The 12,885-nt window shown below is 44.6% G+C and overlaps 1 protein-coding gene across 1 annotated transcript; it reads right to left on the reverse strand.

The window, feature by feature from the left end:
- Positions 1-2,547: 2,547 nt before the first annotated feature.
- Positions 2,548-5,234, reverse strand: LOC106611117 (gap junction delta-2 protein). Its single transcript, XM_014210982.3, has 2 exons — positions 4,583-5,234; positions 2,548-4,170 (listed from the first exon to the last, which is right to left on the reverse strand). The coding sequence occupies exons 1-2, from the start codon at positions 4,651-4,653 to the stop codon at positions 3,324-3,326; spliced, it is 918 nt and encodes a 305-aa protein (XP_014066457.1). The 5' UTR covers positions 4,654-5,234; the 3' UTR covers positions 2,548-3,323.
- Positions 5,235-12,885: the final 7,651 nt, after the last annotated feature.

A 12,885-nucleotide genomic window follows, 5' to 3' on the forward strand; every position in this document is an offset into this window, starting at 1 on the left:
GGACAGAAGGATAAGGAAGCAGTCAAAACACAACTGAAAAAAAAGACAGCACACCTTTAACAAATATATTCCCATTTTGGTGAGAAAGTGGATTTAATTCACAGTATGTCTTTCAAAGTCATTCCACTAACAGTACATATACTGAACCAGCGCATGTTAAATAAAAAACATCCAGGGTTGGAGACTTAGTTTGGCTTGTTGAGAAAAATAGTATTGGTGATTGTTTATGGTAAACAGTGCATATTTTTTTAATCAGCAAGGCCCTTGTTAAAGCAGTGGTGGATGGTAATAAAATGTGATTTTCTTTAATGAGGACAGGACACAGCCCACCTCTCATCTCTCCCAGACCATAACAGTCCCGGGGAGAAGATTCTCTCTAATCGAGGGGTGTTTCTCCAGACAGAGAGATTAAGGGCTAAAATGATCCTGTAAAACTCCCTCCCTGTATCTTTAAGCACCTGCAATCAGCTGAAATTGGTTGTTTTCCTGAGCATTTGTCTTGGATCCTTGGAATAGCTGCAGTCCTTGCTCAGATGTATCTACTGTTGTCAAGAGTGGGGGCCAAAGCGAGCACAAGATAAATGCCAGAGAACTCAAATTAATGTCATCTTTCTTTCGTTCTGGTTTAACTTGCTTGGGAGGCTGTAAACCAGAACTGGGAGAGTCGCTTACATCTGTCGCTACTTCCAGCTATCTCTCTGGTCAAAAGTCAAAAGCCCTCATCCTTTTTAGCCCGGCTGTCATGAGCTGAGCACAAAGGAAATAAAGAGCAGCACAGGTACCATGGAATATTAAACCAAGCCTTCCAACACTCACATGATGGAAAATGCAACACAGCATGCATAATTGCATTCATACATAACCCAATAATTTTGGCATTTAGAAGTAGCCGTGAAAATACCAGGATGAATATTGCAGGGAAACCACTAGCACAGCATTAGAGCAACTGGCCCTTCAGTAAATGTACAGTAAATATACAGTGATGTACAATGAAAATATAGTCTTTGAAGGATCCCTTACACAACAGCCTTGTATAACTAGTAGTTCTCAGTGAAAGAACACCCATGACATTAAAAGCACACAACTGTGTGGAATTGGACACTTCAATCTTATAGAACAGGATGGCCTGTACAATAATTTGGTCAGTAAAAAATTAAAGCGAGAGAGGGACGGGAGAGACAAATAGAGAGAGAGAGATGAAGATGGAGAGAGAAAGAGAGTAAGAAAAAAGATAATGTGAGCCACTGCATTGCATCAGGCCAAGTAGACAAATTGCACTTCTCCTATTATTCCCCCAGAGTTCTTGAGTTAGGGAGAATTTTCACATCCCTGCTGAGTTTGAGATAGATGTGTCAGTGTGCACAACTCTTCGATTTCTCTGGGCTTTGCCGAGTCATCCTGGCAGAATCTAGCCTCCTACGCCCCCTCGGTTCCTCCTCGATGGTCATCTCAGAATCCTCCTCTCGCTCTTTTTCTCTCCCCCCTCTCTCTCTCGCTCTCCCTCTCGTGTTGGTGTTCAGTTAAACACCTTTTTTCTCTTTCCATTTTTCTTAGTGACCTTCATGAGGCTCACACGACCTTCCCTTTGTCCGGAGCTGCTCCCTTGCTCTCTTCCTATAAATGAGTGAAGAAGGGATGTGTGGAGGACAAAAAAGGCCAAGTCCTCTATCAATAAAGATCAGGTCTTAATCGTCCCATGTTTTGTGCAGTGCGTCTGTCTAATAGCTTCCTGGTCAAGGTTACAAGGTCATTAACAGTATAACAGCCATGTGAACAGTCACGGTCAGGTCAGCTAAGACTGGGAAGGGACAGTACATGGATGTTAGAATGCATTTCACATTAGGGCTTCCCAGGGCACACTGTAATGGGACATGCAGTATTCATGTTTGTCATGGAAGCGTCATCCCCATTTAAATTCATTACAGCACACCCACATGGTAACAGATACTGATAGCATCAAAGGAAGCTCTCATAGGGGTTTTCTCATTGGATGGAATAATATGGACTTGTGGGTGTGGCAAACATTGTCATTTTCACTGAACCAAGCCATGGTCTAGACAGGGCAGCTATAGGATCTAACATTCTAACATTCCAGTTCAGCTTTCAGACAGAAAAGTACTGCACCTCACACGTTTCTGGTGTACATGATTCGCACTTTTATTTTCGACAGAAAAGGATGTTTCTTCTGGTTTATTTTGGTTACATTGAAAACCATTCTGTGAAAAACCGTAGCACCAGAGCAGATACTTATTGCCCATCCTTAATTTGTTAAAAAGGTCAATTTGTGCTATTTTGAGTTGAGATCAATTGTGATGTGGAGAAACGTTTTCTTCCAGTATATAAAAAAGACTAGCACTTTATTTATTTTCCAGTCATTTTCTAAATAAAAAGAGAGATGTAAATGTAATATATCCTTTCCATTTAAATCACAACAAATACACTTAAAGCAAAAAAATTGGGCGGCATTTAGCATAATTCAAGCAGGGAATTATCTTTCATGTTGAATAATATTATATATTTATATATACACACATACATATATATATATATATACATATATATATATGTATGTTTATGTACAAGTATGGCACTTGATTACACGAAAGCAAGAAAACACTTTTCACAAATAAAAGCAGTGGGCGCTTTGGTGTATTATAAATTAAGGAAGTCACAGACGTTAGCGTTTGCAGCAAATCCACCAGATACTGTTTTGCAAGTCAGCCATATAGAAATGGAATGATTACATACGTTAAGGTCAGTGGTGCGAACACAGGCAACAAAAAACACCAATGATGCTAAATGTATTTCAACTAGGTCAATCTAGCCAAAATTGATTTAAATATTTATCCATATGCCTATATAAATATGGAGAATAGATTTTCCTTCGAACACATGGTCAACTGGTGTATTGTGTGTCTTAAATAGGTTGTCAAAAATCGGTTTGAAACTGTTTTTAAAACACTGTCAATAGCACGTATCGGGTTATGTTTGGCTCCCCGGTGTTCATCCCTTAGTTCAATTTGCATTTACACTCTTCAAGTACAGTAGATCAGCCCACAAAGAGTAAATGCGTGAACACGTCGACATGATCTAAATTTAGCGCTTTACAGAGTATAAACGTTACTACAAAGTTGAATCAGTGCATTGTAATAAGTCAACAAACGTGGAATCCATTGGAGTCCATAAAAGACAAACAAATAAAAAATCTGCCCACTCGTTTAAGTCATGAAACGGATGTGGTGTGAGGAGCTGTACATCCCGGGTTCATCTTGGTTCAATCTTTACACATCGCACATTGTCCCTTCGGTAACTCTCTCCATGTGCTACACATAAGCAGAGTCACTGGATTGAGTACGACCGAAATTAGGCACACTCATTCGGGGCAAGTCCTTATTTCTGATTTCATAAATGGACTTCCGCCTCGCCTGCACTCCTCGCACCGCCGTTTTGATTTTCTTCCACCCCAAATGATTGAGTTCTGCCAGATTCAGCAACACACAAAAGCCACTGACCGCGAACATGAAGACTAGAAACACGGTCTTCTCAGTTGGTCTGGAAACATAGCACTCGACATCTTTTATGCATGGGTATCGATCACATTCGTACACCGACGGGACGTTGAATCCATACAAGAAATATTGACCCACTAAAAACCCTATTTCCAGCGCGTTTCTGAAAACCACTTGAATTATGTAAAACCTCGAGATACCCTCTTGCCGACTCTTTTTAGACTTCCCAGTAGTTCTCATGGCTGAATTGGGAATCTCTTTGACTTCCAAACAGTCGGGTTCGGCTTCTTTGGTGGAGTTCTCTGTGTTCTGAAGTACTCCATTCACAATGGTGTTTTTAATCTTTTTGCTGTCATCTCGTTTCATTGAATCTTGATCCTTATCCAGGGACAGAAAGACGGTGGAGTACCGTCGCTCCTTCTGTTTCGCTGACTGATGCACCGAGTATGTGATAAAACAAAGACTCGGGGTGCAAACCATTATGATCTGGAAAACCCAAAATCTAATGTGTGAAATTGGGAATGCCTTGTCGTAGCAAGCCTGGTTGCAGCCAGGTTGTAAGGTATTACAAACAAACATGGTTTGCTCGTCATCATAGACCGTCTCTCCAACTATTGCTACGATTAGAATCCGGAAGATCACCACCACAGTTAGTAGGATCCTAAAAAACAAACAAACAAAGTATGAATATAAAGTCCGTAAATGATTTACAGTGGCGCTCTAAGCAGGCGTGTGTTTGGGAGCTGTCCAGTGCTGAAACCGAACGCTATTTGCTGGGATGACGCTTTGCTCGCTCTCAGCATGGAGTTTGGGATGATGTGTGTATTATGCTTTGTTGTCATTTGTGTTATATACTTTGTGTACGCTGAAGTATTTACTAATTGGCATTCATCTGTATTTGTGTTTTAAAATGTTTTGACAGCGTTGGTTTGGTAATGTAAGCGGGGCAGGCAATAGGTTACGGTCTCTGCCTCTCAGTTAGTGCATGGCACAGGAACCCATCTATCCCCAACAACAGCCATTAAAACAGGCAACTGTATTTACTGTAAATAACGTTGACATTTTTCTCTTACCTTCCTATCATAGTAGAGTGCTGCTGGACAGCAGCCTCCAGGAGCCTCTCTAGTATGGTCCATTCCCCCATTATTGTTCATCCGGAGGAGGCGAGAGTCCACGGCACACTGCACGAACTCCTGCCGAATATGTGGAAAATATTTCCTTGGGTCTTTGGTCGTTGTCACTCTCCAGAGGCTCGGAGGTTATCTGACAAATGCATTGATCATGAGCCCGCAGCTGTCCTGTCCTGCCCTCCTCTCTCGCGCGTCGTGCAATAGGGTTATGTGCGTCTGCCCGAGCGCTCGCGTGACGCTGACACTTTCTCGTTTTCTTGGGGAGTCCGAAAGGCTGATTACAATAAACCCTCCTATTGTCGATCTTAAGATCAGACTGATGAGTCGTGCGCTGTGTCTGGATGCAGGGAGGTTGGATTTAATGTCTTGCCAGCGTTAATCTACCTTTAAGTAGTCCCCTCTCTGCGTCATGTGCAGACAGGTTGGCGGAACGCGGCCAAACGCGGCCAGGATTTCTCATTTTCAATATTCGACGAATGGAACCCGGGGCCGGCGTGCAAGATTAATCTGTGATAAAATGATTGGCGATAACCTCAATGCACCCGGGGTGTTTCAAGTTTACAACACATGCAAATTACTGAGCCAGACCGAATTGTCTCTGGTGCGCGTGCTCAGGGTCATAGAGGTAGAGAGGGAGAGGGATAAAGGGAGAGAGGTTGTAAATGCGCTGTGTACTGAGCCCGCAGGTCAAGGTATGGCGCGCAGATATTTTTTCGGATCCCTTTAAGGCAAACACTTGTTGCTTTTTTACTGTAATCGTGACAATGCCTGCAATAAAGCAGATTTTCTTGAGTGCACGTGGGATACCCCCGATTTCAGTACTCGTAGTAAAGCTATTGTAAAGCACGGCAAATAATAATGCTGTGGATACACTGTGACTAAGTGAAAGTACCATCCGAGTTGCTAATCGCTTTACAAGGTTGTGTGTGTGTGTGTGTGTGGGGGGGGGGTAAAAATAGCAGCAAAATGTCTGAATCTGCCCTGTGTCTTGCCCTTCGATATGATCAACTCAACTACAGAGCAAGGGGCGTGTTCACATTCATTAATATTACTGTTTTAAGACCATAGGCTACACACAAATATTAGTAAATGATAAGTGGTAGGCTTAATACATTGAGTAGCCTATATTGTATCTTTACATAAAATTTCGAAAATATAAAAACAAATATTTTCCACAAAAAACGTCATGAAATTACAAGTGCAGGATTGGCCTTTGTCTGATGAGGCTACTAAGATGTAAAATATTGATATTTCTGACCATTGCTGTGGAAGAGAACAGATGTTTACATATAGTAGACTTTATGCAAAGGTATCTTCTACTACCTGATCTCAGGTGCATGGATTAGAGTGAGGATCATGTGACTTTGTTTTTATTGAATGAAGGGGCGTGGTACAAGGGCTTATCTCTCCCTGCTGTAATCTTCCATGAACTCAAATCTTTTATAACCTTCCTATGAATCATCACGTGATGTGATAGATAAGGTGTGTGAGAGAGAGAAAGATGGGAGGATGCTCTCTAAACTACAGCACATGATCTTGAATAATAGAGACATGGACGGCTTTGAGGTAATCAAGAATGCAAACACTGCGTACCAACACAATTCATAAAACCCATAAAACATGGCATAAACAGACCAATCCAAGTCCATAAGTTATGCAGCATTAATTGTCTTTTCACACATACGAAATTCAAAAATATCAGAGGGGTATGCTCCCTGCACAGTCTTAACAGAACAAGGTATTTGAAAGTGCCATTCCTGACACCTTTGTCATTGACAGGAGTCATATTGGCTTATAGGTTTAAGCTATCAGCTGTTGTGATTAAGGAACTTGTACAGATGCACCGTCGAGAGCATTCTGTTGGGCTGTATATCACTGCAACATCACCGCCGGGTTCTCCAGAGGGTGGTGCGGTCAGCCCAGCACATCACCGGGGACACACTGCCTGCCCTCCAGGATATCTACAGCACCCGGTGTCATAGGAACACCTAGAAGACCAACAAGGACCTCAGCCACCCGAGCCAGGGCCTGTTCACACCGCTGCCACCTAGAAGGTGGAGACTGTACAGGCGCATCCAAGCTGGGACTGAAAAACAGCTTCCATCTCCAGGCCATCGGACAGTTAAACAGCCATCGCTAGCCAACCTCCAGGGTTAGGGAGCAAAAGATTACATGTAATCCGTTACATGTAAGGGATTACAAAAAACTAACCTGTTACCAGCAAAAATATTGTAATTAGATACTTTTGAAAAACTAGACGATTACTTTGAGGATTCATTTTAAATTCAGAAAGGATATTCAGAAAAAATCTTTAACGCTTCTGTTTAAGGACATTCAAATCAGCATTGCAAAAAGGCGCAAAAGTAATTTGTTCAACGTAAATGAGTCTGACCACAAGTCAGAGACCACTACGATGACATCAAATGTGTTTGCGGGATCGCGGGAAAATAGCAGGAATAGGCTTTAGCAGGCTACAGTCTAAGCTATGTCAGCATTGTCACAACCTGGCTCGTCGATGGTGACAAACAAGGAGTCCACACGTTAGCAGTTAAGGAGTAACAAAAACATTTATTAAATAACTAACAAAGTATAAAACTAACCTGTGAAGTGTGAAAGTAGGCTTGTGAGGGGTGTAATGGAGATGCATGGATGAAGGTAAAATGTGTGTAAGTGTTGACAGGTGCATCTAATCCAAAAAAATGAATCAACCAGATCAAAACAAAATGGTGCTTGTGAAGAGAGCGAGAGCCAGGACTACGCACCAGGAACTTTGATCTCCTAGCTGATCCCAAACCCAGGTACAACTTGTCACCTTAACGACCCAATCAGCTCCACCTGTCCCCAATCTTGATCTTCAACAGATCAATCAGAGGTGCTACAACCGTGGAGAACTTGCAGCAAAACCCCTGATAATACCCAACCATACCTAGGAAGCGTTGCAGCTCCTTCTTGGGGGTGGGCGGTGGTCACTTTAGCCCGCACTGGGAGAACATGACCCTGCCCAACCACTCTGCCGATGTAGTCACTGTTGCCTAGGCAGACTCACATTTGGCTAAGTTCACAGTGAGACAGGCCTCAGCCAAATGCTCAAACAGAGTCTGCATCTGCACCAGATGTCGCTCCCAAGTGTCACTATAAACAACCACGGCATCTAGATAAACAGTACAGTCTTCAAGGCCAGAGATCACCCTATTCATAAGACGCTGAAATGTAGCAGGAGCGTTGTATAGGCCCAAACTCATGACCGTATAGGAGTAAAGACCTGAAGGAGTAATAAAAGCAGATATTTCACAAGCTCCTGATGAAAAAGGCACCAGCCAGTACCTCTTCAGCAACTCCAACTTGCTGACAAACCGGGCAACACCAACCTGGTCAAAACAATCTTCCATCCGTGGGAGTGGGTAACAGTCAGGTTGTCACACTATTAACCTTCCGGTAATCAGTGCAAAATCTAAGAGAACCATCTGGCTTGCTCTCCAAGAGACACGGCGTGGCCCAACTGAAGAATGATGCTACAGCGATATCATTAACTAGCATGAACTTAATCTGAGTCCAAGTGACGTAGCTTCTCCAATGAGACGCGATAAAGTTTCATGGGGACAGCATCCCCAACATAAATATCGTGCACTGCGAAAATGAGTACGAGAAGGTGTCAGAAAACAAAGACTGAAAATCAGTGATCAAATCAGTTAAAACCTGTTGGGGCTAGGGGGCCGTATTTTCACGGCCGGATAAAAATCGTACCCGATTTAAACTGGTTACTACTCTTGCCCAGAAACAAGAATATGCATATAATTAGTAGATTTGGATAGAAAACACTAAAGTTTCTAAAACTGTTTGAATGGTGTCTGTGAGTATAACAGAACTCATATGGCAGGCCAAAACCTGAGAAGATTCCATACAGGAAGTGCCCTGTCTGACAATTTGTTGTCCTTCTGTTGCATCTCTATCGAAAATACAGCATCTGTGCTGTAACGTGACACTTTCTAAGGCTTCCATTGGCTCTCTAAAGCCGCCAGAAAGTGGAATGGGGTGTCTGCTGTCTCTGGGCATAGTACAGCAGCAGAGTTTGTAAGTGGTCAGCCTGGGGACAGTGAGACTGAGATGCGGGTTCACAAGACTTCTCCATTTTTTTCTTTCAGACTTTGAATGAATACAACGTTGCCCGGTTGAAATATTATCGCTATTTTACGAGAAAAATAGCATAAAAATAGATTTTAAACAGCGTTTGACATGCTTCTAAGTACGGTAATGGAATATTTTGAAATTTTTTGTCACGAAATGCGCCCGCGCGTTACCCTTCAGATAGTGACCTGAACGCACGAACAAAACGGAGGTATTTGGATATAACTATGGATTATTTGGAACCAAAACAACATTTGTTGTTGAAGTAGAAGTCCTGGGAGTGCATTCTGGGAGTGCATCGCTTCCGGGTTTGGAGCGAGTAGTCGTGCTGCACTTCGCACCGCAGGTAATATTACATTTCATTACAATACAATGGTTTGATTTGTTTGATCTGAGCAATTTTTTAGCTAGCTACATAGCTGTCTCTACATAGCTGTCTTTGTTTCAAAGATAATTGTGTAGGATAGAGTAGTTTAGAGTAATTATCGAGGTTAGCTAGCCAGCTATTTTCATCCTGCTAGCTAGCCAACTTCTACCGACTAGCAGCACTGTAGTAACTAATACATTACAATGGAACGATTTGATCAGTGTAGTGTTAGCTAGCTACATAGTTGTCTTTGCATCTAAGATAATTGTGTAGTTTAGAGTAATTATCGAGGTGAGCTAGCCAGCTATTTTCGTCCCCCGCGACGCCATTTCCCAAACCTAGCCAACTATTACCGACGAGCAGCATTGTAGAAACGAAATACATTACAAAGGAACGTCTTGATTAGTGTTATGTTAGCTAGCTACATAGTTGCCTTTGTATCATGATAATGGTGTAGTACTGAAACTATCAAGGTTACCTAGCCAGCTACACTTTCAAATAAAGTCAACAACGCAGCCACTGCTAGCTAGCCTACTTCACCAGCCAGCAGTACTGTATCATTTTAGTCATTTTAGTCAATAACATTTTTGCAACGTAAGCTTAACTTTCTGAACATTCGAGACGTGTAGTCCACTTGTCATTCCAATCTCCTTTGCATTAGCATAGCCTCTTCTGTAGCCTGTCAACTATGTGTCTGTCTATCCCTGTTCTCTCCCCTCTGCACAGGCCACACAAACGCTTCACACCGCGTGACATATGCCACTCAAACCTGGTGGTCCCAGCGCGCACAACCCACGTGGAGTTCCAGGTCTCCGGCAGCCTCTGGAACTGCCGGTCTGCGGCCAACAAGGCAGAGTTCATCTCAGCCTATGCTACCCTCCAGTCCCTCGACTTCTTGGCGCTGACAGAAACATGGATTACCACAGATAACACTGCTACTCCTACTGCTCTCTCCTCGTCTGCCCACGTGTTCTCGCATACCCCGAGAGCATCTGGCCAGCGGGGTGGTGGCACTGGAATCCTCATCTCTCCCAAGTGGACATTCTCTCTTTCTCCCCAGACCCATTTGTCTATCGCCTACTTTGAATTCCATGCTGTCACAGTTACCAGCCCTTTCAAGCTTAACATCCTTATCATTTATCGCCCTCCAGGTTCCCTTGGAGAGTTCATCAATGAGCTTGACGCCTTGATAAGTTCCTTTCCTGAGGATGGCTCACCTCTCACAGTTCTGGGTGACTTTAACCTCCACACGTCTACCTTTGAATCATTCCTCTCTGCCTCCTTCGTTCCACTCCTCTCCTCTTTTGACCTCACCCTCTCACCTTCCCCCCCCTACTCACAAGGCAGGCAATACGCTTGACCTCATCTTTACTAGATGCTGCTCTTCCACTAATCTCATTGCAACTCCCCTCCAAGTCTCCGACCACTACCTTGTATCCTTTTCCCTCTCGCTCTCCTCCAACACTTCTCACTCTGCCCCTACTCGGATGGTATTGCGCTGTCGCAACCTTCGCTCTCTCTCTCCCGCTACTGTTTCCTCTTCCATCCTATCATCTCTTCCCTCTGCTCAAACCTTCTCCAACCTATCTCCTGATTCTGCCTCCTCAACCCTCCTCTCCTCCCTTTCTGCATCCTTTGACTCTCTATGTCCCCTATCCTCCTGGCCGGCTCGGTCCTCACCTCCTGCTCCGTGGCTCGACGACTGATTGCGAGCTCACAGAACAGGGCTCCGGGCAGCCGAGCGGCAATGGAGGAAAACTAGCCTCCCTGCGGATCTGGCATCCTTTCACTCCCTCCTCTCTACATTTTCCTCTTCTGTTTCTGCTGCTAAAGCCACTTTCTACCACTCTAACTTCAAAGCATCTGCCTCTAACCCTAGGAAGCTCTTTGCCACCTTCTCCTCCCTCCTGAATTCCCCCCCCCTCCCTCTCTGCGGATGACTTCGTCAACCATTTTGAAAAGAAGGTCGACGACATCCGATCCTCGTTTGTTAAGTCAAACGACACCGCTGGTCCTGCTCACACTGCCCTACCCTGTGCTTTGACCTCTTTCTCCCCTCTCTCTCCAGATGAAATCTCGCGTCTTGTGACGGCCTGCCGCCCAACAACCTGCCCGCTTGACCCTGTCCCCTCCTCTCTTCTCCAGACCATTTCCGGAGACCTTCTCCCTTACCTCACCTCGCTCATCAACTCATCCTTGACCACTGGCTATGTCCCTTCCGTCTTCAAGAGAGCGAGAGTTGCACCCCTTCTGAAAAAACCCACACTCGATCCCTCCGGTGTGTCAACAACTATAGACCAGTATCCCTTCTTTCTTTTCTCTCCAAAACTCTTGAACGTGCCGACCTTGGCCAGCTCTCTTGCTATCTCTCTCAGAATGACCTTCTTGATCCAAATCAGTCAGGTTTCAAGACTGGTCATTCAACTGAGACTGCTCTTCTATGTGTCACGGAGGCTCTCCGCACTGCTAAAGCTAACTCTCTCTCCTCTGCTCTCATCCTTCTAGACCTATCTGCTGCCTTTGATACTGTGAACCACCAGATCCTCCTCTCCACCCTCTCCGAGTTGGGCGTCTCCGGCGCGGCCCACGCTTGGATTGCGTCCTACCTGACAGGTCGCTCCTACCAGGTGGCGAGAATCTGTCTCCGCACCATGTGCTCTCACCACTGGTGTCCCCCAGGGCTCTGTTCTAGGCCCTCTCCTATTCTCGCTATACACCAAGTCACTTGGCTCTGTAATATCCTCACATGGTCTCTCCTATCATTGCTATGCAGACGACACACAATTAATCTTTTCCTTTCCCCCTTCTGATAACCAGGTGGCAAATCGCATCTCTGCATGTCTGGCAGACATATCAGTGTGGATGACGGATCAGCACCTCAAGCTGAACCTCGGCAAGACGGAGCTGCTTTTCCTCCCGGGGAAGGACTGCCCGTTACATGATCTCGCCATCACGGTTGACAACTGCATTGTGTCCTCCTCCCAGAGTGCTAAGAACCTTTGCGTGACCCTGGACAACACCCTGTCGTTCTGTACTAACATCAAGGCAGTGACCCGATCCTGTAGGTTCATGCTCTACAACATTCGCAGAGTACGACCCTGCCTCACACAGGAAGCGGCGCAGGTCCTAATCCAGGCACATGTCATCTCCCGTCTGGATTACTGCAACTCGCTGTTGGCTGGGCTCCCTGCCTGTGCCATTAAACCCCTACAACTCATCCAGAACTCCGCAGCCTGTCTGGTGTTCAACCTTCCCAAGTTCTCTCACGTCACCCCGCTCCTCCTCACACTCCACTCGCTTCCAGTTGAAGCTTGCATCTGCTACAAGACCATGGTGCTTGCCTTAATGCCATAATGTCCTAGGTGTGTCATCTGATGAAGATCATCAAAGGTTAGTGCTGCATTTAGCTGTCTTCTGGGTTTTTGTGACATTATATGCTAGCTTGAAAAATGGGTGTCTGATTATTTTTGGCTGGGTACTCTGCTGACATAATGTAATGTTTTGCTTTCGCTGTAAAGCCTTTTTGAAATCGGACAGTGTGGTTAGATTAACGAGAGTCTTTTCTTTAAAATGCTGTAAAATAGTCATATGTTTGAAAAATTGAAGTTTTCGGATTTTAGAGGAGTTTGTATTTCGCGCCATGCCCATCATTGGATATTGGAGCAGGTGTTCCGCTAGCGGAACGTCTAGATGTAAGAGGTTGACATCTAGACGTTCCGCTAGCGGAACACCTGCTCCAATATCCAATGATAGG

The sequence above is a fragment of the Salmo salar genome, chromosome 09 (assembly GCF_965601325.2).
Source record: "Salmo salar chromosome 09, fSalSal1, whole genome shotgun sequence".
NCBI lineage: Eukaryota > Metazoa > Chordata > Actinopteri > Salmoniformes > Salmonidae > Salmo > Salmo salar.

Bases quoted from the DNA above. Each gene is read 5' to 3' on its own strand.
- LOC106611117 (XM_014210982.3), bottom strand. From the start codon at position 4,653: ATGGGGGAATGGACCATACTAGAGAGGCTCCTGGAGGCTGCTGTCCAG. The intron at 4,171-4,582 runs GTAAGAGAAAAA...TTTGTTTTTTAG, and splicing joins CACTCTACTATGATAGGAAG to GATCCTACTAACTGTGGTGG.